At 36.5% G+C, this 24038-nt stretch overlaps 2 protein-coding genes across 13 annotated transcripts in view; both read left to right on the top strand.

The window, feature by feature from the left end:
- The window catches only part of eml1 (EMAP like 1), a 41958-nt gene extending 39597 nt beyond the window's left edge, over nt 1-2361 (top strand). For all 10 annotated transcript variants that reach the window (XM_056767281.1, XM_056767278.1, XM_056767283.1 and 7 more), the window contains 4 exons: nt 10-97; nt 487-582; nt 1022-1152; nt 1238-2361. In XM_056767281.1, the coding sequence (XP_056623259.1) occupies nt 10-97; nt 487-582; nt 1022-1152; nt 1238-1363 (441 nt within the window). In that variant the 3' untranslated portion in view covers nt 1364-2361. The remainder of the gene's footprint in view (nt 1-9; nt 98-486; nt 583-1021; nt 1153-1237) is intronic.
- Nucleotides 2362-2811: 450 nt separating this feature from the next.
- evla (Enah/Vasp-like a) overlaps nt 2812-24038 on the top strand; it is a 29159-nt gene continuing 7932 nt past the window's right edge. Inside the window, exons 1-3 of one of the 3 annotated variants that reach the window (XM_056767263.1) lie at nt 2812-3196; nt 17791-17959; nt 19235-19412. In XM_056767263.1, coding sequence (XP_056623241.1) covers nt 3192-3196; nt 17791-17959; nt 19235-19412 — 352 coding nt within the window. In that variant the 5' untranslated portion in view covers nt 2812-3191. Of the gene's footprint in view, nt 3197-6033; nt 6178-17790; nt 17960-19234; nt 19413-24038 lie in introns of those variants that run through there. The other 2 variants (XM_056767262.1, XM_056767264.1) reach the window with 2 other exon arrangements.

Genomic DNA, 24038 nt, shown 5'->3' with positions numbered 1-24038 from the left:
TGCTCACAGGGTCACTCTAGCTTCATTACTCATCTGGACTGGTCTGTGAATTCTCAGTACTTGGTATCAAACTCAGGAGATTATGAGATCCTTTACTGTAAGTATTAAAGGTCTATGGGTTAACAAAAGCACTTAATATTCTCACATTTATCCTCCTCGGGATTTTTAAAAAAGCTTTACCATGTGTTAAAATAAGTTGCTAAATGCAACTACAAACCTTGTCGGGGACATTATTTGTAAGATTGTATGAGTCATGCACAAATGTGCAACAATCTCAGAAAACCTGGACGATTTATTCACAGAGTAGTTATCAGAGAAAATATTATTAATAAAGTTTGTATTTAGGCTTCAAAATGCATAAATGTTTGTAGATTATCCTTAATGTGTATTCGCATAGAATCACAGACCAGACATGACATTTTTGTATGAAATCTGTTTATTTATGATAATTTTGTGTTTTAAAATATGATCATTTACACTTTTTAGGGATCCCTTCTGTTTGCAAGCAAGTTGTGAGTGTTGAGACCACACGAGACATAGAATGGGCCACTTTCACCTGTACTCTGGGATTCCTTGTTTTTGGTAAATATAATTTTTATTAATTTCTATCAGCCTTGAATGTGTTTACATTACAGCACAACTTCATCAACTTTTCGCTTTTACTAAGCATTTTCTCATAATAAATATATTGAGGACGTATATGTTTTTAAAAGGTTATTTTTTAAGTACTATTATTTACAAATACAGTAGACACAGTCTCTGACTTGGAAATATTATAGAACTTTGCTGGGAAACCATACAGAATAAACCACAGCTATCGACCAACCAGCATTCATTTGATATATATACTCTATATCTTGTCTAAAGATAGATTTTGTAACACAAATACCATCTAACAGTAAATATTCCTAAGTAAAACAATATAGCGATGTTGTTTCCTGTTTGTCCTGCTCGAACGGTGTTTATATCAAGAGTCCATGTGGAAAATTTAGCTGTGTGGTGTGTTTGTATAACTCTTCAGGTCTGTGGCCAGATGGCTCAGATGGAACTGACATAAACGCTGTGTGCAGTTCTAATGAGAAGAGACTGCTCATAACAGGAGACGACTTCGGAAAAGTTCACCTTTTCTCATTTCCATGCTCTCAATCCAGAGTAAGAAACAGATTTGTCATCGCTCAAAGTTTGGCACAGTGTAATGGTGATATATTCTTATATATTCTCTCTCATATCTCTGTAGGCTCCCAGTCATGTCTATGGTGGACACAGTAGCCACGTTACCAACGTTAACTTCCTGTTTGATGACAGTCATGTAGTGTCCACAGGAGGGAAGGACATGAGCATCATGCAGTGGCGTGTGGTGTAAAGCAGCTACTGTCACACTGTGTCAAGTGACGACATCAGAACTGTCTCTTTATGGGATCAAGTGGCTTGTGAAAATTAAAGCGGGCGATATACTACAGTGGTGTTGCGGGGAGGAAGGAGGTCTCGATTTTATTTGCCTTTAATTGTTATCTCAGGTCACCAATTTCTGTCTGTTGACTGTCTCGCAAGCTTTCTAGGCTATGAAAGAGATATCTTGGGATGGAAAACTATTTCTTTAGTTATTGAAAAAACAAACTGAAGAATGTTCTCCATTTGACAAGGTTTGATATGATGCCAAAGCACATGAAGGAACATTGGTCATGAACAGTTTTGTCCAGTAAGCTTAGGGTTTGTTCATTTCTAACACTCTAAAAGTGTTTTTATCATTTTGGTAGAAGTTTTAAAAGTGGGAACGCGTAGATTTTACAAGAATTAAATTCTGTCACATCTGTGTTATAGAAACGGCACGTTAACCATCATTTATCATGTATTTTGTAATCTTTTGCATCCCCCATGTGGCACATTGAGGTACTGCAGCCACTCTCCTGTGGTGGACATCATATTTATCCTCTTATGTTTTTAAAACCTTATGGAGTATGTTTTATAAATTTTAAAGTTTGAGCCTGTCAGCCTTTCAAAAGATAAACGCATGTGTCTGTGTAACAAACAGTCAATTTTTTTAAAGATCTTGCTCAGTAGCCACAGACATGACACTCTGTTTTAATTTTAATACTCAGATTAACATTACATCTGTTTTGTGAATCGTCTAGCTCAACGGATGGTCATAATGTAATGCACATTTGCATTATAGTTAAACTATACATTTACATTTATCATAACCTTTGCTTGAGAAATGAGATCCAACAGTTACAGTCAAATGACTGTAGTTTTAATAATAAAGCTAAGCATGCACAAGTTTATTTTTTACTGTAACTGTCTAACCCATTTTCCATCCTCATTGTCAGCTGTAGCCATCAAAATAAAGGAAAAAAACAAGTAGAAATACGACGTGTGTTCTTGGGTGTACTTCTTGTGACATCGAGACACTTTTGTGACATTTTGAAGGGCTTTGTAAGCTTTATCACTACTTGTATTTTACAAGCACACAAAAGGACAAAGACGAATTTAGGCCTACTGTTTATAAATGTAAACAAATTCAAACAAACAACCACCTTTATAAACAAGCCCCTCGCTCTCCTTATACACATGCCCTGACCAAGCACATATATAGCATCAGATACATTCATATAAATGATCTATCAATAAACAAACGCCATTGCTTATGAATGTATAAACACCCGAGACAAAATTAGACTCAGATTAAATGACTGTACTGGTCCAGCCCACTAAGGCTGGGCTCGCAAGAGACTGCAGTACGGCATATTCGCCACCAGCAGCCGCTGTTGTGCGAGTTTGATTTGACGCCTTTTCGATGAGCCTCTTTCTCATTGTCATAACACGGAGGAAAATGGCAACTCCAGTGCGCGTTTGCAGTCCGCAATTCAGATCGATGTAATAGGCGCGACCATGAGCTGAACATGGACCATGTTTTATTCTGCTGTGATGACATAGCGCGATATGCTGTAGACGTTTAGAGACATCTGCATTGCTTCTTATCCGCGGACCGGCTGTGCATCGCTGGATGAGCAGTGTAACGTTCAAGCTGACCATTGTTATACGGAATACTACACGTGTAGCGTTATATACACGCAAAAAATAGATATTTATGCGCAGATAGCTTCACACTAAGCGGTGGCTTTCTTCGTTTTCTTTTCTTCTTTTTAAAATTATTTATTACGTTTGTATATTCGTGAGGACATCATCGGAAAATGAGGTAAGCAGCAGAATGCGTGGTATATGACACATCAATAAATGCAAATGCGTTCGTATACATGTATATTTACAGCTAGATAAATGTATTCATTGCTTAGCACTTGACAGCCTTAAGCACAGACATCGGACGTGTCTCAATAGCTACCGAGCTCCCCAGACAGCATATCTGGGTGTCATAGGCATCCCTTGAACGCGCCCATTAATCCAGCCACAAAAATGCCTTCTATGTAGGCAGCTCTTTTGAGATGTGAGACACAGCCCGTGGAAGGGCCCTTATGAGTGAGCAGAATCTTCACCTGTTTTCCTATACGCTGACATCAGTGAACGCTGGCTGTATCTGGGCGTGTAAGCGCTTACCACGGAGATGCTGAGCATCGACGCCGACGGCTATGACAACTTTAATTCAATTGTCCGTGGGATTTAACGCGACCACACACGTTTTATTAGATTCATAACGTGAACGGTGCCTTAGTCAGGCGCGTCTCCGCCCGTGCGGTGAATATTCTTGGCTGGGTGTGTTTAGGGCCAATTAGATATAACAAATGCCTTTGAGCAATGACTTGAATGTGGATTTATGTGTATTTATGTCTCGTGATTTGACAATAGATTTATGCATTTCGAATGCATGTATCATTTTGGTATGTTAAATTATAAAGAAATCGCACATTGGAAAATGTAGACAATTGTCCTTAAAAAGACCATTGAACAAAATAATTGTTTTGATCTAGGTTTAGTCGTAAGGGCATCATATTGTGGAAATTGTTAAGATTAATTTAGAAAAATAAATGAAGTATCTGAACGAATCATCAGTTGAAATAAGGGATTCATAGAAAAGTGATTTAAAGGAATTGATGTCTTTCTTCGTTTACTCACCTTTCTTCATTTAAACCTTCATGACTTTCTTTTTCAGAACACAAAAGAAGATATTTTGAAGAATTTTGCTGAACAACGGCGGTACCCATTCATGTCTATTGCGGGGGAAACCAATGACATTGGGTACCGGCGTTGTTTGGTTACCGAGATTCTTCAAAATATTTTCTTTGGTGTTCTGCAGAAAAAAAGAAAATCATACAGGTTTGAAATGACAACAGCGTAAGTGAATGATGACAGAATTTTCATGTTTGAGTGAACTATCTATACCTTTAAATCTGACCAACTGTAAATGTTTAACATAGCTGGAAAATGAAATGACTGGTATATAGAGATAAAACATCTCGACCTTGAATATACTGTATGTGACAATACACAGTACAACTTAAGTTTATCATTACAATCAAATGGGTGCATTTATTTTAAGACATCTCCAGCTCTATGAAGTCTACTTCACGTGTCCACTTTCCATTCTTCTCTTTCTGTACGGGCTAGAAGGAAGTCTTAAATTGTGTAGGACCTGGAGACGTTTTGCTGAAGGGAAACCGAGGAAGTGCTTGAGTGGAATGATTTATTCAACCCTTGACTGCCCGAGCAAAAGTCTTTACATCACACTGTGAGCTATTTTTAGCCTTAGTGCATCATTATGGCGAGGTTAAGGCATTCGCTCCCCCGTTGGCCATTAAGCAGCGTGTGTATGAAATCAAAGAGCTTTAACATGCTTTGAGTTTTGGGAGCTGTAGATTAAAGATGGACAGATTGTTTTTGTGGTCATAGAATGTCAATGTTAACAGAATAAGTGCCTATATGGGTTTCGAAAAGTCTCTGCAGTGTAGGTTTAAAGGCCCTGGTCTTTTGCAAATATGCAGAACATATTTTGTTCCACAGATGAATTTGCAACATATTGAGCAAGAAATTTGCAAGATTTTTTTTACTTAAAATCGAAATATACAGCTGCGGAAAAAATTAAGAGACCTTTTCAAAATTATGTTTTTTATGTGTTCAATTAATGTGTTTAGGTAAAATTATAATTGTTGTTTTATTCTGTGAACCAACAACATTTCTCCTTTCATTTATTACTCAAAATAAAAACGGGAAAAACTGTGAAAATAACAGAAAAGATGGTCTGTATAAGTCTATACATATTCACTTTGAGTCAATACAACAGTAATATTTGTAGATGTATGTAGAATTATTTTTTAACTTGAAAACATTGATTTTTATCACAGTTTTCATGTGTCTTGTCATGCTGTCAGTCTTTCACATTGCTGTTGGATGACTTTGTCGCTCCTGAGGTTTGATTTTGTTGAAATTCAACAGACAATGTTCTGGAATGGCCACAATTCATCTAGAAATGCTGGTTATATGAAAATATGGAATGGTCTTATATAGTTTTTTGCATCTGTACTTTCAAAATGTATTTCTGGTAGTTTCCTGTTTATAATTCAACAGAGACTCTGAAGATGTATAAAGTCCAGTTACCAGGATTCATTTGGCAGCTTTAGGTTTGCTAATCTATTGGCAAAATTGTGACATTTTTACCACATTAGTACAGCAACGTAACACAGCTACACTTTACTGAGATTTAAGTTCATCAGAACAAAAAGAAACAAAACGTAAAAATCAATGACAATTCTTTAAATAGATGCAATACAACCTTCTCATTTTTTCTCGTGAGCTGCATGAATGAATAAGCGTGTGTTTAAGGATCATGTTGCCGTTTTCTTCAGCTGGATTTATTTCTGTGGTTGACACTCATTTAAGACACAGACCGCCTTCCAATCCTTTGAGTGGATAAGAATGGATGTTAAGACCGGACAAGGTGACTGGTCCGTGTCTGTCACATGTTTCACTGTATCTCTCCCTGTCGTTCTCTCTTTTTTTTCACCCTCTCTCAAACACTCTTCTTTTCCTTCATTGTTCTGTCACCGTCAGAGATGAGTGCTGATGTGACACGATGAGGAATAAACTACTCGATTCACTCTTCGATCCCTTCCTATTTTTCTTGTTTTCTTTTTATGTCATCCGCCTGTAAGGAATCCATTTTTTCTCTTTTTCCATGGTGTCTTGGGAATGTCAACTTCCCGATATGTATTCTTCTGATGACTATGGGTAAGAGTCTGTTCTCTGTGAGTTTTTGCTAGACTCTGCTTTTAGAGAAAATGCTTATGTTTACTTCTTCATGGTTAAGCATATGGCCTGAGTGTATTTTACCGTGTGATTTCTTTCGCCAGCTGTTTTCTCCGGGGAAAAAGCTAAAAACGTGCTTAAATTCAATAGCTACAGTGCAGGAGTCTCAAACCCACTTAATGTTTCACTGTTGAGTCATTTAGCATATTGGAAAAACATGGATTTAAATAAGAAAACAGGGCTTTGGATTGGAATTTTCAGGCTGTGCTTTTATATCATTGTGATCCCTGGAGTGTACTAGTTTTTTTGCCACTGCAGACTCTTATAGAAGGATGTATACTGTACAGAATATGTAGTATATGTTTTAATCCAGCTTTGCATTTAGAGATTTCTTCCCTTCAGATGGTCGTAAAGTGGAAAAGCAGTGAGTTCGCCAGCATAGTTTGCAGGAAATGAAAATATGATTCCCCATGACTGGGAAGAGCTCCAGGCATTCAATACCAGCTGCATCTGTGTGCCACAACTGTACAGAAACAACAGTGTGGTTGAGCCAGTTTGAGATCTCATGCATTTGACCCAGAGCCGAGCCAAACTTATGGCACAACTGTTTAACTAAAGCGTATTTGTTTAGTTTGTGAGACACCCAAATGGAACAAACTGACTGATGGTTCAGTCTTGCAGGAAGATGGATGGCATAATTGACTGCACACATGGTACACTGCATTAGAGCAAAGCAATCCCTGTCTTTAAAGATTTGTTATAACTAACCTTACTTAAAGTGATAGTTCACCCAAAAAAGAAAATTCTGTCATCGTTTACTCTCTCTCTTGTCATTTCAAACCTGTGTGACTTTCTTCTTCAGAACACAAACGAAGATAGTTTGAAACGTTGTTAACTGGACCCCATTCACTTGCATCGCTTTTTTGTCCATGCAATAGAAGTGAATGGGGTACAGTGCTGTTCGGTAACCAACTTTCTTCAAAATATCTAGTTCTGTGTTCTGCGTAAGAGAAAAAGTCATAAAGGTTTGAAATGACAAGAGGGTGAGTAAATGATGACAAGATTTTCATTTTTGGATGAAATATCACATTAATTCAGCTCTTTTCTCTATCTGCTCTTTCTGATCTTATTTATATAATATCGGCATGTTGCTATTTTTGCTTCAGACTGCTAGCACATTAATAGTTAAGGGTATTTCTTTAAGTACAAGGATTAGTCAATGTTTGCTTGGCACCTGCTATACTATGTCCAGCAGGTGGGGGAGGGGAGCTGGCTATTCGTCTGCTTTTCTCCTCGCCAAGGAAACCGATTCCTAGATTAATGTTCACTTCTGTGTTCATGATGTCTGTGATATGATAAAAAGCAGATGTTTACCTGGAGATGTCTAGTAAGGATTGAATGTGTGTAACCATGCTGATAAGTGCCCTAGTCGTGCACCCAAGTGCCACAGGTTTAACCATTCACAGGGCCAATCTTTGTTCTCTGGCACATAGTACTTAACCCCAGGTTAAATGCCTAGAGCATTTTACACCCCACTTAACCCTGGATTACATATTTTTTGACCCATGGTTAAGGTAGGACTCGGTTTTTTTCGCCGATTCAATACAGCCATGTGATAGGTCCGGTTGAACATGCAGTTTCTGACCTCACATTAATCTTAAGTACCTATACAGTAGTATTGCATACTTCGTTTCTTCAAAGATTATTTAGTTTTATCACATTTATCAAAAAATGTGATACAACTGCATGATTATTTCAGAAAACAGACGACCTCATGGGGTTTGCGGGGGAGGAACTAAATCGCGAGCGCACAATTCATCATCACATTATCCCTGTTTATTGAGTTTGTGTTGTTTACATTATGCACGATAGTTAAACTATCAGTTTCAAACGATCTGCAAATCCAGTGTATATCCACCGTTTATATAACATTCATTACTGAAATGCCGTGAAAAAACAAACACCTCAACTTTTGCAAGAAAACAAGATGCAGGTCCATAGCGAAGCCAATCTAGATGGTAAGGGGGTCTTCCTTTAGCTCGTCGGTTGACGCGTGGGCGCGCTATTTCTTTCGCCTTGCCGTTGGTGTGCTTATCCAGGAGAATTGCCAATATGGGACTAAGAAAACTGCATTAACTACGTTAATACGTAACGTTTTTTCATATTCGAAACCTGTACGAACGTTGGGGGGGGTTTATCGAGCACCGAAATACTACGTAATACGTCCAACTCGTTTTTTGACAAGTTGATCATGTTATGCATGAGAAGCCAGCACTTTTAACATTATGAAGAAGTCAGAATGCTTGTTACAGCGTTATATGCCCCTTTAAAATAATATTATAGTAACAATTGTCACTGAGCAATACTCAAAGCAGGTCCTTAGTTTTTGTTACGTTAAAACAGCCCGTTTTTTTCGAGTTAATAAGTGACAAAGTGGAAGAAAATGAATTTGCATAGTAACACACTTAATATGACTAAATTAAATGAATAAACAAGTTAATTTTGATTATGTAGTAATAATTTTTGCATTAAAGGCTCTCACATTAGCCCTAACAACACCCTCATCACTTTATAGCCTGACTAAGTGTGTTGTGTTGGTTAATATTAAAATAAATGTCAATTGAAAAAATAACTTAACAGTGTCAGGGTCAATCTTATTTCTCAGCCCCTGCTCATGTGGCAATAAAATAAATAATAAAGATTCTATAAATAAGTGATGGCTTTGCTCACCCTTGTTAATACAGCGTATTATACAGCATGTTTTCATACCTCATAAGCAGATGAGAAGCATAATAGATGCCAGAATTAGGTAGAAGATGTTTGAGTTTATTTGTACGGTTAGTTTCCTGTGATCTCTAACAAAGTGTGATGAAATGATTGTATGTCTTATGCCTATAGGGGAATAAATGTAAAGCTGTCATGCCTCTTACATCATATTTGTTAATTTCTGTGTAACCATTCTGCTGGGTGAGTTCATTTTGTACCTCATTTCATTCAGAACCTGAATATGACTTTATCTTCTGTGTAACACAAAAGAAGATGTTTTGAAAAATGTCTTAGTTTTTTTTTAGTCCAAGCAATGGAAGTTAATTGGGGACAATTTTGTTTCGTTATCAATATTCTTCTAAATATCTTCTTTTGTATTCTGCAGAGGAAAGAAAGTCTTACAGGTCTGAAATTAATAAGGAAGGTAAATAAATTTTGAAATAATTAAAACGTTTGGTTGAACTACCCCTTTGACAATGGATCATTTGCACATAACCCAGTGCATTTTTAAAACCACTTTTCAGGCCGAAATGCTATATGAATGTAGTTATTTAATAACTAACCAAATTAATAAAAAAATGATGCAAGTGCAATCTAATTGCGGCTTGGATTTTTGGCATCAAACGCAGTTCTCAATTCCTTTATTAAACCGCCCTCCAAAGTTGTAAACTTCTCCCTCAAAGTGCTAATATGCTGATGGATGCCAGTAACATCACAATCGATATGTGAGCGTGTGGTTTTTAGTACTATAGTAGCCTGTATTGAATGTGTTTGCTGGCAGCAGTTGCATTAGGAAACACTTTCTAGTTTTCTGTTCTCCTGTCACAGCTGGTTTGGGGGTTGGGTAACATGAAGTAATCCCACTCAGAGTTTGACAAAAACACACATCCACTGTCAAACCATCCCCTCACACCCGAAACCCGATCCAGTGACACCCGGTGTTAGTTAGCAGAACCCCGCTGTCGACCGCTCGCTTGCTCATCTCATCACATCACGGACTATCTTTCCAGCTTTTACTTTCTAAGATCTCGCAACGTAACGGACGGTCATTTGTTTGTGATTTTGAGGATATGAGGGGATTATGACGTTGGAAAATATTTATTTAATCTAGGAGATGAAACAAAGCCTTTTGTGGTTACGAGTAGACACATCTGTTGTAGTGTGGTACAGGACTGTGGACATGAATTCTTGGAGATGAATTAAAACGGATTTGGTTGGAGGGGCACGTCTACCCCTGTGCATTACAACGCTGTTTTGTGTTCGAAAAATGAATGCTCATTCGGTCCAGTTCAATCTACCACTGAGTCACAGCGACTCTGGTCTCCATATGAGTGCACTGAAAACCAGGTCAGTGTGATTTCCTTTTTATGTCAGGGAATGGAAAACAGTAAATGTGTCTCATGAAAGGAAACGTCAGGTTTGGATATGCAATTGCGTATATGCTCTGTGAGCCCATGTTTAATTGATGCTTTTATTAAAGAAAGTGATGCTGTAAGCTCGATGTTCAGCTTCGACGGAATGGCTCTTTTGAAAGATGTGCTGAGTGTTTCTACGGTTCCTCCAGCAGTGAAAGCAGGACATGTTCTTCATACACTACAGCATCATTATTCAACGTCAAGTGAAACACAATAATAAAGAAAGTAGACTTTCTTTTAGTCAAAGCCTGTATCATAGTTTATTTTTTCCAAAAAGCCACATGTTACATTTGCAAGGTTATGCTGATGTATCTTTGAGATAGACCTTTTTGAACGGTGCTTATCTTATTGTATGACAAATGATCCCATTGTAAATGTTCAGAATAAAACAAGAATTATAGAGCTACCAGCCCTTCTTTGTGGCTCAGACGTTTAGCCGAGCACTTAAGCACATTAATTCAGAGGCAAAAAAGGCTTTAAGTCCATCATCGCTGCTTTATGTCTTTGTAGCTTTATTTAGAAGCGATTTGTTGTATGGATGCCTTTGAGGAAAGGAAAAATGTATGTATATGAATATATATATTTGGAGGATATATTGATAGAAATGCAATAATATACCTATGTCTACAGACCTTACATAATGAAGAATTATGTTTTTATTACCTTAGAATGAGCTATTTCTATCTACATACACCGCAGGTCCCCTTACATGGAATTCACTATGTTGTTTCTACAGAAGTAGGACTATCCTTCGGCAAAGAATCGAAAACGTGTCAACATCTTAGTTCTGTGTCAGCCACCGTAGTGCTTCGGAAGGGAGGGATGGAGTGCGCCGTTGGTTGTAATTCGCAACCTCATCACTAGATGCCACAAAGTTTTATACACTGGACCTTTAATTGCTATGTTTGGGAACTGACACACTGCATTGTAATGATTTGTAAAAAGGATACTTCCCTTTTTTTCATGTCACTGAGCAGCACCTTTTTTGTGTCACTAGCAGGGCTCAATATACCGCTTTTATACATACAATATATACATATGATACTTTCTATTAATATAGATTGAAAGTCATGCTGGGTGACACGAAAAAAGATAAACATTTGTGCCAATGAAGAAGAATCAACAGATTATAAATGTTTTACTATCACAAGTTTCACGTGAGTTTATGGTGTAAAAAATTATCATTATGGCCAAGCAGCAAGGTTCTTAAAATATTAATAAATTATTACAATTTCATTTATTTGCAGTAATTTATTTTATAGAATTAATAAATATAAATTATTTTATTTACATAAAATTATATAAATCACATTTGTGACATTAGTTGCAGACATTAATTGTCACAAACTAGGGCTGTGTCTATGAGATAGACAGCATTTCTATGTAAATGTTCTATTTCTGACCTTCTGTCAGCATGCAGCGAGGACCATGGGACACACAGGCCCGAGATAACATCAGATGATAACATCACAGTTGGTTTGTTACAATAATTGTGTAATAGACTTCACATAATCATTTTTATAGTCTTCTATGTCTCTATGTTTAGATTGCTTTGTTGCATAAATTGTGATATCCTAGGGCTTGCCCTAGAAAGTAAAGATCTTGATTGTTGTCAGGCTGTAATTCTGAGCAGATCCTGTAAGTGCGATGTGTCCCTCATAGCCAGAGATTCAGTTCGGTTCCCACCCTTCCCATAATGATTACTGGGTAACAAGCTTCAAAAGCCTCCCCAATTCCTAAAAACTCTCATTTAATTCAGTTCCATCCTCCCACACTCTAATAACAGGGGACGTCCATATTTTACTTGCTTTAGAGACGTTTACAGAGCTCACCATGTGAAGCATTTTTGCTCAAAGCCAAAAATAACTTGAGCTGTAATTTTGAGTGAGCTCCTGTTGAGTCAGAGTGTAGCTTTTTTCTTCATCTGTGAAAATCACACAGTGAGTTTTAAAATGCAGTGAATTTGCTACATATTTCGACCCGTTTTATCCAAATGCATTGCAGTGTACAGTATGGAATCCATAACATTTACGCTGCCAATGCAATGCTTTACCAGTTGATTTATTTGTAGTTTGTGTAGTTGAGTAAATACAAGGTTCCTGAATTCCCAATGTCACCTCGTGGTAGTCTCTCAGAATTAATCCAAAATAGTTTTGAGAACAGAGATTTTGTTGCCACGTTTGCACTGTTATTTGATGTGCATAAATCTTTTGCTGATCCAGGCTTTAAAACAATGCAGACAGCAGGAGTGTTTGGATGACTGCACTGCTGTTTGTTTGTATTAAAGATTTCCTGATGAGATAAACCGGTTTGCAGCGGTTGATGTCCAACATTCTGGTAACATTCAATGAAACTGAAGATCGAGTAACCAGATGTAAGTCGGGCAAGACCTTGTGTTTGGCACTGAGGGAGTCAGAATGTTTTTGACATAAGTATAAATGGAGACTAGCAGCTAAAGATGTGTCTCTGTTATAAGGAGTTTGAATGTGTGGACCGAGTTCACTCTGAGTGCAGTAATGACGGGAGCCAAATGGGAAATGCCAGACATTTAGTAGCAGTTTTTATTCATTACAACCGCTGCTTATCAGGTGTGACTTCTCTCTACGCAAGATCTGGCTTTTTAATCACTTAAATTTATGCATTTGACAGATGCTTTTTAGGACATACAGTGCTATAGAATTTGTCATTTGAGTATTCCATGGGAACCTGTGACCTTGAAGTCAATCATATGTTTATGTTTAAGTTTTCCTGTGAACAGTTCATATTTTATGGATGTTTTGTCCGTGTAAGATTTTTTTATTTTGATTCATTAACTGATAACTTGGTAGAATTTGGAAAATTCCAGCATTATGGATGTGGCATTTTCAGTCAAAACTTGAAATATAAATTCTCAGAGAATGTTTTATTGCCAGTGAGCTGATCTGTTTTGCATTTTACTAAACCCCTGATGAAAATAATCAGTCTATGCACAAGTTTTCTATTTTAGAAGAGAGAAAAATGAATGTGTTATGGATGTGACAAAAAGGACACACGTTTTTGAGAGACAACATACTCGTAGGATTTCTGTGAATTAAAATGATCAAACGAGTAGCAAGAACACCCAACAAATGGAGGAGGAATGGGTCTTCATAGAACACAAAGTAGTTGAGTTTCAATGTGCTCATTTATGAGGAATATGGAGTGTTATGGATGTGACAATTCACTTACCTGAATTTTGAAAAAATAACAAAAAACTTTGCATTACAAGTCTATTGTGATTATAAAAACATTTGATCATTTCTTGACTTCCAATTTTAGGGGAACTGTCCCTTTAATTTTTGAATTTGTTCAATGCTTATAATTTATTTAAAAAATCATTTTCATCCTTATTTTATTTTATTTTAACCGCAACCTATAAAACACCCTTTTAAAGCCACACAGCCCTTGATGATGATTTAATCTTTATTTTTATTTAGTGTATTTACTTAAAAACCATTAAACTAATTTACAATATGCACACAATTATTCTTAACCTTATCATATACAACACTGAATTAACAGATAATTATAAATTACATGATTCAGCTTTGTAACCAGTACCTCTCGCCTCCTTTCATTTGATTGACCACTGCACTTATTTTGATATTGCATAGAGTGTTGTGTTTAGTCAGTAATTTCACTAATTTTGACACAAACCACAGAAAAGTGTGTACGGCCCCAAGTAAGAAAATGGATGCGTGTCATGAATATATCACAAAAAACTGTAATTTCATGTGCTCTTGGGGGCCCCCTCGTGTCGGTGAGGATCTATGTAGCCGCTTAGTTCGCTTAAAGGGAGGGCTGGCTCCGATCTGACCTATCAGTAAAAACCTGTTGACCTGCATTGAATTGCCGATTTGTTACTTTTGCATCATTTGTCATTTACATTGCACAGGTGGGCACCCTAGTCTAGTGCCTAAAAAGCATTTTAGTTTTTTAAAGAAATAAACCTTTGACATAGTTCCCATATTGATCATGTTTTGTCCTCACAAGGTCAGCCCGTCCGTCACACATAGATGCACGTGTGCTCTTGCACATCAGAGATAAGCTAATGGGGTCATAGCTGGAAGGCCCAGGAATCCCTGTCCCATAGTGGTGCTTTTAGAGTAAAAGCATTTGTGTAGAGGGGCACAGATCTGGATTTCAGAAATGTACCGGCTGCTGGCGGTCTACAAAATAAAAATATTATATAAGATATTGAAAATATTGAAAATAATATCACATAAGATGATGGCTACTAAATATAGACTTTTGTGTAAATAGGTACAGTTACATTTTTGGCAAACAGACCTTTAAAGGTACATAATGGCTCACTATGCAATGAGGTAGAACATGTGATGTTTTGAATACCTACAAAAATGAATCTTTATCACCCCAGCAATGGTAAATGGTACATTTGTGAACTTTTTTCTGACAGTGCGTAGTCACCCTATAATCTATGAAGATGATAAAAAGGTCCATTATTTACATTTATGCATTTGGCAGTCGCATTTATCCAAAGCGACTTGCATTGCATTCTCCTATACATTTGTTTCTAAATATGTGCAATCCTCTGGGATCGAACCCATGACATTGGCGTTGTCAACGCCATGCTCTTACCACTGAGCTTAAGGAAAGCTACTTTTAGCGATATCTAGTGGTGAGGTTGCGAATTGCAACCAACGGCTCACTCCACCCATCCCTTTCTAAGCACTACAGTGGCTGACACATGTCTAGGATGTAGACACGTGCTCTGTAGAGCAGTTTGTCTGTTTAGGGCTGCTGTAGAAACAACATGGCGAATTCCATGTAAGGGGACCCACAGTGTTCGTAGATAGAAATATCTCATTCTAAGGTAATAACAACATAATGCTTAATTATGTTAAGTCTTTATACACCTCTGAAGACATAGTTATGATTTTATATTGCATTTCTGTGAATAGACCCTCCAAAAAAAATAAACACTGGACCTTTAAATAAGGTCAATGTAAATATTGTTCTAAACATCCTAAAAAGCCATTATAAGTAAATCCTTTATGTAATCTACACACATATTATCAATACTAATTTAAGTTTTTAATGTTCCTCCATGATATTTATACCACGCTATTAAAAGCATCTTATTATCATTTCATCGTGTGTCTCTTTAGAAGTGCAGGACATGCTGAAAAATCTTCTTTTTTTTTTGACAGTGACTTTTCTTTGTACATCACAACAAACAATATTAAGACAGAATCACTTTTCCTGATATTTTACGCATTAATAGAGAGCGAAACACCGTGATGTGATTTTGGCAAAAGTAAACTGAGATAACCGTGTTGGCTTGGGGTCAAAAAATACGGGATGTTTATGGAAGCAAAGAGCTGTCAGTATGTTGTTTATGATGGCTAGGCGTAATAGGTGGGGGCTGTATACTTTTATTTCAGACTTGCTCTTGGCCAGGGGGTAAAAACGAAACCAGAAAGACTGGTAAGAACCTGCCGTCCTGCCCTCTAACCCCAGATGGGATTCAGAAATAGGTTCTGCTGTAAGCCAGGCGTGACGCAAGAAAACAGAGATGTGAGTTGCGAAAGACAGAAAAGCCTTGATTCTTCTACAACGATGGGTCCTCATTTTTCTGTAATTCCCAAGTTTTCGACATATGGTCCTTTTATACATTTTTGAGATCAGAGACAATTTCTGCATGTCACAAAACTGGTGAGATTATATTTTATAATACACTGTTTAATTTGTCAAAGGACAAACACTTGGTGTTGTTTAGTGATAGAATATCTGTATTTAAGGCATGTATAGCTGTTCTTCCAGTTCTACCAGTGGTTGTAAGGAGCTGGTGTGGCTGGATTGGGTGGTTCTGTGGGAAACGGGTATAGCTTAAGTTAGACCGCGGACAGGAAGCTGATCTCTTACATTTACATGAGTGGGGTGACCATCGAATAACACAGATTTAATGCATTCAGTAAACATGTAAATCACAACTCGAGCTTTTGGGATGTTGGAAGGGTAAAAACATCAGATCTGCACATGCTGATGACAAAGTGTGAAAAACATTGTGTGTGTACATGCAGCGTCTTTCAAGCATCTTGCCATGAGCATGGCTCAAGTTAAAAATAATGCTCTCTTTGAAGTGAGTACAGATCAATGTAAAGGTATATTAAGTAAAATTGGGATAATGTACTGAAGAACAGAAGCTTGCAATGTAAATTGATTCAGGTGATACAGTAGTAGACACCTCATAGTCCCTTAAATGATTTTTATTTAAAGAAGAAGAGAAGCCCACATCTTTAATGAAACTATGCCCTCATATCAAGCAGTCAACACGGCTGCATTTCTGCTTCACTATATAATTAGAACAGACAACAAACCCACCCAAACCTCTTAAAATAAATCAGAGGGGCAATTACTCAGCAGTATTACCACAGTAAAGGCAAAAGTCATTTTTTGAGGGTTTGTCATATTGTGATGGTTTCCGGGCACCTTGGGCCTCTCTTTTTAAGGACTGTACTATTTGCCTTATTTATAACGTAACTAGATGTGTCAGGAGATCAGATTTTCACTATGGGGTTAAAAGAATTCACCATAAAGATGTTATCACAATATCTTATCTATTGAATACTTTTAAAGAAATCAATAATACTATCAGCCATAGTCATCTTAACTTTGTTTATTTTATGTTTTCTCTTTGTCGACCTCAGAATCGTACACAAAATAAAAGTGTATGAAGGCAAAGGGAAAGTGTGTAACCATTGTGGCTCTTATGGGAATAGTTCACCCAAAAACGAAAATTCTGTCATTATTTACTCACCCTCAACTTGATCCAAACCTGTGTAAATGTAGTAGTTGTGCTGAATACAAAAAAAGATATTTGGAAGAATGTTTGTAAACAAACAATTCTGGGGCACTATTGACTACTGTAGTAGGAAACAAATTTACTATGGTAGTCAATGGTTCCCCAAAACGTTATAGTTTTGTAAATTCTTTAAATATTTTCTTTTGTGTTACACATAATAAAGAAATGTATACCGATTTGGAACACCTTGATGGAAATTAAATGATGACAGAATTTTCGTTTTTGGGCAACATTTTCCTTCATGATTAAGGGGCACTGAATTATTTACGATATTACAATATGTTTAGAATCAATCATGTTTTTTTCTATACTGTAACTGTTAACACCCTATACTCTAGAAGACAGGGTTTATATCCAATGTAATGGACAGCTTGCTGGTTTCTTTCATTAAATAGAAAGCACAATACAATATACCCGAACGCTCTGTCAATATTGGCTTGCGTTTTCTTATTTCTCTTTAGATTTGGGCTTTTTTCAAAGCTGCATATTTATATACCAGATCATTTTCGAACTTAACATTATTGTTGTTGACCTTAGTAAAAATTTTTCAATCTCTTTCTTGATTTGCAGTGAACAGAGTATTTGTCAAGCCCGAGCCTCGGTGATGATCTATGATGACACCAGCAAAAAATGGGTGCCAGTCAAACCGGGCCAGCAAGGCTTCAGCCGCATCAACATCTACCACAACACTGTCAACAACAGCTTCCGTGTTGTGGGAGTCAAACTACAGGACCAGCAGGTGGGTCTTGAACACGCTCCGTATGAAGGCACAACACAGCTGGAAGAAAAAACAAGATCTAACATACAATACACAGCAGAAGCAAAAAATAAGTTCAATTATTATATACTAACCCTTGCATCGTTTATCAACCATGTCAAAAGTGTGTTTGATCTTCCGACCCAAAACACAGATTTAATTTTTTTTTTTTTTTTTTTTTTGCTTACAATAGGAAAGGATTTTGACTGCCTTATTTAGATTCAACAGATCACAGAAGCATTAATTCATAACTACAAGTGCCATGAAGGCATCACATTGCTGAAAATAAATAAAATATAATTTATAATTTGTTTTTGTTTTTGACCTGTGCCATTTCTTTGCTTCGCCGAAGTTATACCGAAGTTACGGATCTGACTTGCCGACTTCCCTTACATGCCTTGTTCCCTGAGCTTGCCTTAGGACACCTGCGTAATTGTTTGACAGGAGTACCGCCCCAGTAAAACTCCCCACCTGCCACTATTTTGGATTAACTATAATGTCACATTTTAGGAGTTCCCCCAGATGCATGCATGTTTCCTCCAGGCTTACTGTCAAAAATTGTATTTAATGATATTTTACACATTTGACAAATTTCCTTAATTCGGTTACCAACTTTCTTCAAAATATCTTCTTTTGAAAGAAAATCATAAAGGTTTGAAATTAAAAGAGGGCGAGGAGTAAATGATGAAGTAATTATCATTTTGGGTTGAACCATCACTTAATTTTAAATGTGCTGTATGTAATTTTTGATAACTATGACTTTAGATGTGTGTATAGACCTTATAAAGCGTTATGTTTTTATTACCTAAGAATGAGCTATTTCTATTGACATACACCGCGGGTCCCCTTACATGGAATTTACCATGTTATTTCTACAGTAGCCCTATATGGACAAACTGCTCTCATAGCACGATTTGCAAATACCTTATTTCCTTCAGCAAAGAAGCGAAAATGTGACGACACCTTAGTTCTGTGTCAGCCACCGTAGTGCTTTGAAAGGAAGGGGTGGAGTGAGCTGTTGATTGCAATTCACAACCTCACCGCTAGATGCTGCTGAATATCATACGCTGGACCTTTAACTTGTCTAATTTGTTTCAAGGATTTTATTCCGATTTGCTTAATACTTGTTACTGTGAATTATGTTATTAATGACAAAACAGGTCTTTACCTGAAGAACATTTCTAACAATGTTTATGCAATGAAAATGACACAGATGCAGTGAATACATGGGGTAACACCACTCTGGGCTTTTTACAGGTTGTTATAAACTACTCTATTGTGAAAGGTCTGAAGTATAATCAGGCCACGCCAACTTTTCACCAGTGGCGTGATGCACGGCAGGTTTATGGGCTGAACTTTGCCAGCAAAGAAGAGGCCACCACCTTCTCAACAGCCATGCTCTTTGCTCTCAATATACTGAGCTCTCAGGATGCAGGTAAGAGAATAACCATTACCCCCATCCCTCCAAATGTGAAAGAAATATATTAAAGGAATATTCCACCATAAAATAGACATTTTGTAATTACTTACTTAAAGTATTGTTATGGTGATTAATGTTCTCCACTCCACACTAGACAAACATGAACAGACATGATGGATGTTTCTTAGTTTAGATCTGTAATTTATAGTTTAAATACTATTTATTTATTTAGTTGTCATATTTTCTTCATCTTTTACTCGTTCCTGTGTCATCAGTGTTGGATTTTGGAGCTTTTCTGGACTTATCCTTTAAATATAATTCAAAATAAATATAAACGAATTCAGTGTTTGTTAACCTACAAAAAGTTTTGTCTTCTAATATTCTTGCTCTAAATAGTGCTTATTCTCTATTTTTTTATTATATTTTGTCGATTTTAAAATAAACATCATCTATTTAGTGTACATCACCTCTATAGAATAAATAACTATCCACCCTCACCCCAAACTATTTGAGATATATATTTTTTCAGCGATTACGTGGGACCCTTAAGTGTAGTCTTATTTTACACAGGCTTCTCTTGTTTCAGCCTGCTGCTACTTATAAGATGCATGTGGGGGGGGTCTTCAGCCATTGGTGCTCAGCCCTGGTTAAAATATCCATGGAGCCGATCTGTCTCTGGACACTGTTGCCGCATATTTGCCACGTTTTGGGGTGGGGAGGTTTTGAAAGGTTCTTAGAAATGCATTTCACACCTCAACACGCACAGAAGATAAGAGCTGGCTCTCACCTGCCTGAGCTCACCTTTCGGACTGTTATTACCAGTTTCAACCTGTTAGTGGAGCTACAACAGCACGATTCTAAAAAGCTGTGTAAGAGATCAAAGACACATCAGAGGACTGTGGTGTTATGCTCGGGCCGGAGTTTTCCCCGGGGCCGATCCGACGGGTCAGCTCCACAATAATAAGGCTCAGTAGTGAGTATTGTTAAGGGGTTTACTTGCATGTATCGATAATGGGATGTAATGCCTCGGTTGGGCTATAAGTGTCCTTGTTGAAGGATGATGTGGTTGTGGAAGCTGCTTAATGTTTCTGGCGCTTCGCCTGCTAGAGGCTCGTGGTGCGAATCATGTGCTGGTCTGAGAGCGAGGGAATGTGTGAGGTTTAATGTAAGAGGAGGGTGGGATGTGAAGTGTGTGCGTGTTATGACTATTTTTGAAGGGATATCATTAGAGCTCAGCTGAAGTAGCTATATGGAATTCAAAATAATAAGTGAAAATTCACTTATGAATGTAAATCTTTTATTAATCAAAAACAAGTATTTTTTATTTGATTACATTGTAAAGGTACTGCAAACACACCCAAATATTGAACAAGAACATTTCTTAAAACCACATGAATGTAAAACAAATGTTTCATGTTCATTGAGTTCAGATTCAAGAGTGCTTTTTCGCTATAAAAGATAAAACATTCTAATATATTTAGCGTCAGTATCAGTTTTTTATTTACAGTATTTTTAGTTGATGTGTACAATAGCTTTGTTAATAATCATAGTTTAAGTGGGTCTCCAATCAGATTCTTTTGTCTAGCAGATTAGGTTCGTCCATTCATCCAGTCTAGTTCATTCCCTCAAAATGATTAACATGCTGAACATACTTAATGACTCAAGAACGAACAAATGTACCCAAATCTGAGCTTCCCTATGTGGATGTATTCATTTATAAAAAATCAAAACTGTAAAAATGACAAAAAAATTATATTAGCATTACGGTTGGGATAGTATTTATAACCAGCTGTGTCTAAAAACAATATCAGTCGATGGAATGTCCTCATTTAGATAGAAGTTTGACATTGTAGGTAAATGTTTTGGTCCCCATGAGGAAAACAGCTTATAAATAAAACTAAAATGATATGTGTTTAAAAAATAAAGGTTTGTGTGATGGTTAGGTTAAGTGATAACTGTTGCTGTTTCGCTACAACCACATGATGTATGTACTTCATTAATCAAATATTGATTAGACATGAATTCAAAAAACAATCAAATCATAACAAAAATTGGAGAAATTGTTCATTAAAGGCTTTGTTTATTAGGCACCGATTGAAAAATGTGCCAGGATAATGTAAATACAAATAAATAAATAAATAAAACTATTCAAACATTAAGAACGTGATGTACACATAAATGCAAATGTTAAAATTTTAATTAAGTTATTTTAAGTTTTGAATTGAATAAAATACGATGTGGTACGACCGTGGTTTATCTTTAAATGAATTCATTTCCTTGAACTACTTACATTTTTTTTTACAAATCTTTAGTATTTAGAGTACTTAGAAAGTGTTTGCATTTCTTTGAGTTTTGGTTAGTATTGTTGTTCTATAATTTTCACATTAATAAAATGAACCAAACTTATATTTCCTGAAAATCGCATACAACTGAAATAAATGTTTTAAAATATAAGTCACTTAAGCATACTACATCAGAGATTAATATATCAGCCACAAACATTATATTTTACTTAATCTTATAAAATTTTATATTATTGGTCGCACCACAGGATAATGTATTTACAAGGTATTTACTCCCTCCCCACAATACCATCCCAATGTCCAGATTTCACTTAAGGGGCACTTTAAAACAAAGAGCCCATTATCCATCGTGCCTTCTCCTTACAGTGTAGAATACTCAAGCTGCAGCCATTTATTAGGATGTGAGAGTAATGCAGAAAGAGATCTGATCGTCGCTATGAAATAACACACTGTGTATCGCACTGCAGTAAACATGAATATTTGTTCAGAAGTAATATAACTGCTTAAATACACCTGAATACCACAGTGCACAAGGTATAAAATTGATATCCGCCATAAAACTTTTTATTACGCCGGAACACATAGATTAATATTTTGTTAGAGAAGCATTCATAGAAATATATTCTGTATGAGCCAGCTAGTTGAGAGATCAGAGCCGAATAACGTATTACTCATTGAGTGTTTACAGGTGTGATCTTAAAAGATTATGTTTCTTTTATTTTGGAAAGATACATTTATATTTAAATATGTGAGTGTATTGTTGTACATGTGCTGTAAATGTTCTCAAAGAAACGTTTATAGCCCTCACAGTGCAGTGTATTTTACTAGCTGAAAATACCTTATATCTTTATTATAGCAAATAGAGCTCTTGCATTACCCAGCATGCTCAGCAGGGAGTGGAAGCGTATTGTTATAGTCTGAAAATTGAAGTGTATAAATGATCGCTTCACATGGGTTCTGTTCAATTTTTATTGGAAATTGGAAAGTGCTTAAAATTTTAACCAGGTCATAAGCGTGACACATCTCAAGGTACTGAGTTTCATTCAGAAACGTGCACTCTATGTAAGCTATTTGCTTTTCTCTTTAATACATATTTAATACTAATAATCACATTATAACGTTATGTACTGTATGTTATAATGCTCATAAGTAATTTTGGAGCAGATGATGTGGGACCATCTGCTCCAGGCAGGACCTCAGGTGGATTTCATGTTTTGGACAGTGTGTGAAATGTTGCCTTCACATGCTGTATGTACATTTTCCCATTCCTGTTGCTGAGGGATGTGTTTTTATCATATTTTTGTTATGGTAATAAGTTAAATCTGCACCCTTTCTCGACCCAATGACTACATAATTATTCTGTTTTGTAAATGATCATAATTTTATTAAATCAGGAGTCTTGCCAGAGAGATATTTTGTGCTCTTTCATTAAAATGATGCTCTTGCATTGCATTCAGGGATCATTTGTACTGACTGAAAAGCTGTTTGGTGAACAAGAAATGATTTTATTCAGGATATGAAACAGCATAATGACATTGTTGTCCTTTAAAGATACAGATCATTTAAATAATACATTTAAATTTGGAGGCAGATTCTCAACCATCATCTTCATCCGCAGTATGTCTGCTAGTTTAGATCCAACCTGCAAATTCTGATCTAAAGGTTCCAATCTTCAGTTCTGGTACAATTTAGAAGAAAAACAGTTCTTGGGCACCTTTGACTACCATTTAATTGTTCCTACTATGGTAGTCAATGACGTCCCGGAGCTGAAAATGACTATCATTCTTCCAAATATTTTTCTCTGTGTTAATCAGAACAAATAATACAGGTATGAAATTACATCAGGGTGAGTTGAATTTTTGGGTGAACTGTCCCTTTAATTAGTAATGAAGTCAAATAAAAAGATCTCAGCCTTTCAGTTATTTGTCTCTTCTTTAAATCATTGACTAAATATACTCATTTTATTAGAAATGAGTTATCCATGAAATGAGAAGTCTGTAAGAAACCCTTGTTATAAAAGGTTTAATAAAATAAAATGCATACATTGAATTGCATGTTTGAATTGACTGGAAATCGTCAGCGATTTCTGACATTACATTATAAGCATCAATTGAAATAAAATGTATTTATTTTCCATTCCTGTCTGTAACCTGGGGTGATGATCACTGCCATAGACAGATGTTGACACAGGCTAAACTCAAGTATATCTGATGATGCCAGGCAAACAGACGTGGTTAAAATGTGCCCACCTTCGATATGGCCTTTCCCTTTACTCCCTTGAGCTTTCATGCCCCATACCGTGTGCTTGAATGTCATATGACGTAGATAGTCATCATCT

This window comes from Triplophysa dalaica, chromosome 15 (genome assembly GCF_015846415.1).
Source record: "Triplophysa dalaica isolate WHDGS20190420 chromosome 15, ASM1584641v1, whole genome shotgun sequence".
NCBI classification, from domain to species: Eukaryota; Metazoa; Chordata; class Actinopteri; order Cypriniformes; family Nemacheilidae; genus Triplophysa; species Triplophysa dalaica.
The sequence above is the reverse complement of the archived record's forward strand: the minus strand, read 5'-3'. Positions and strand labels throughout refer to the sequence as shown.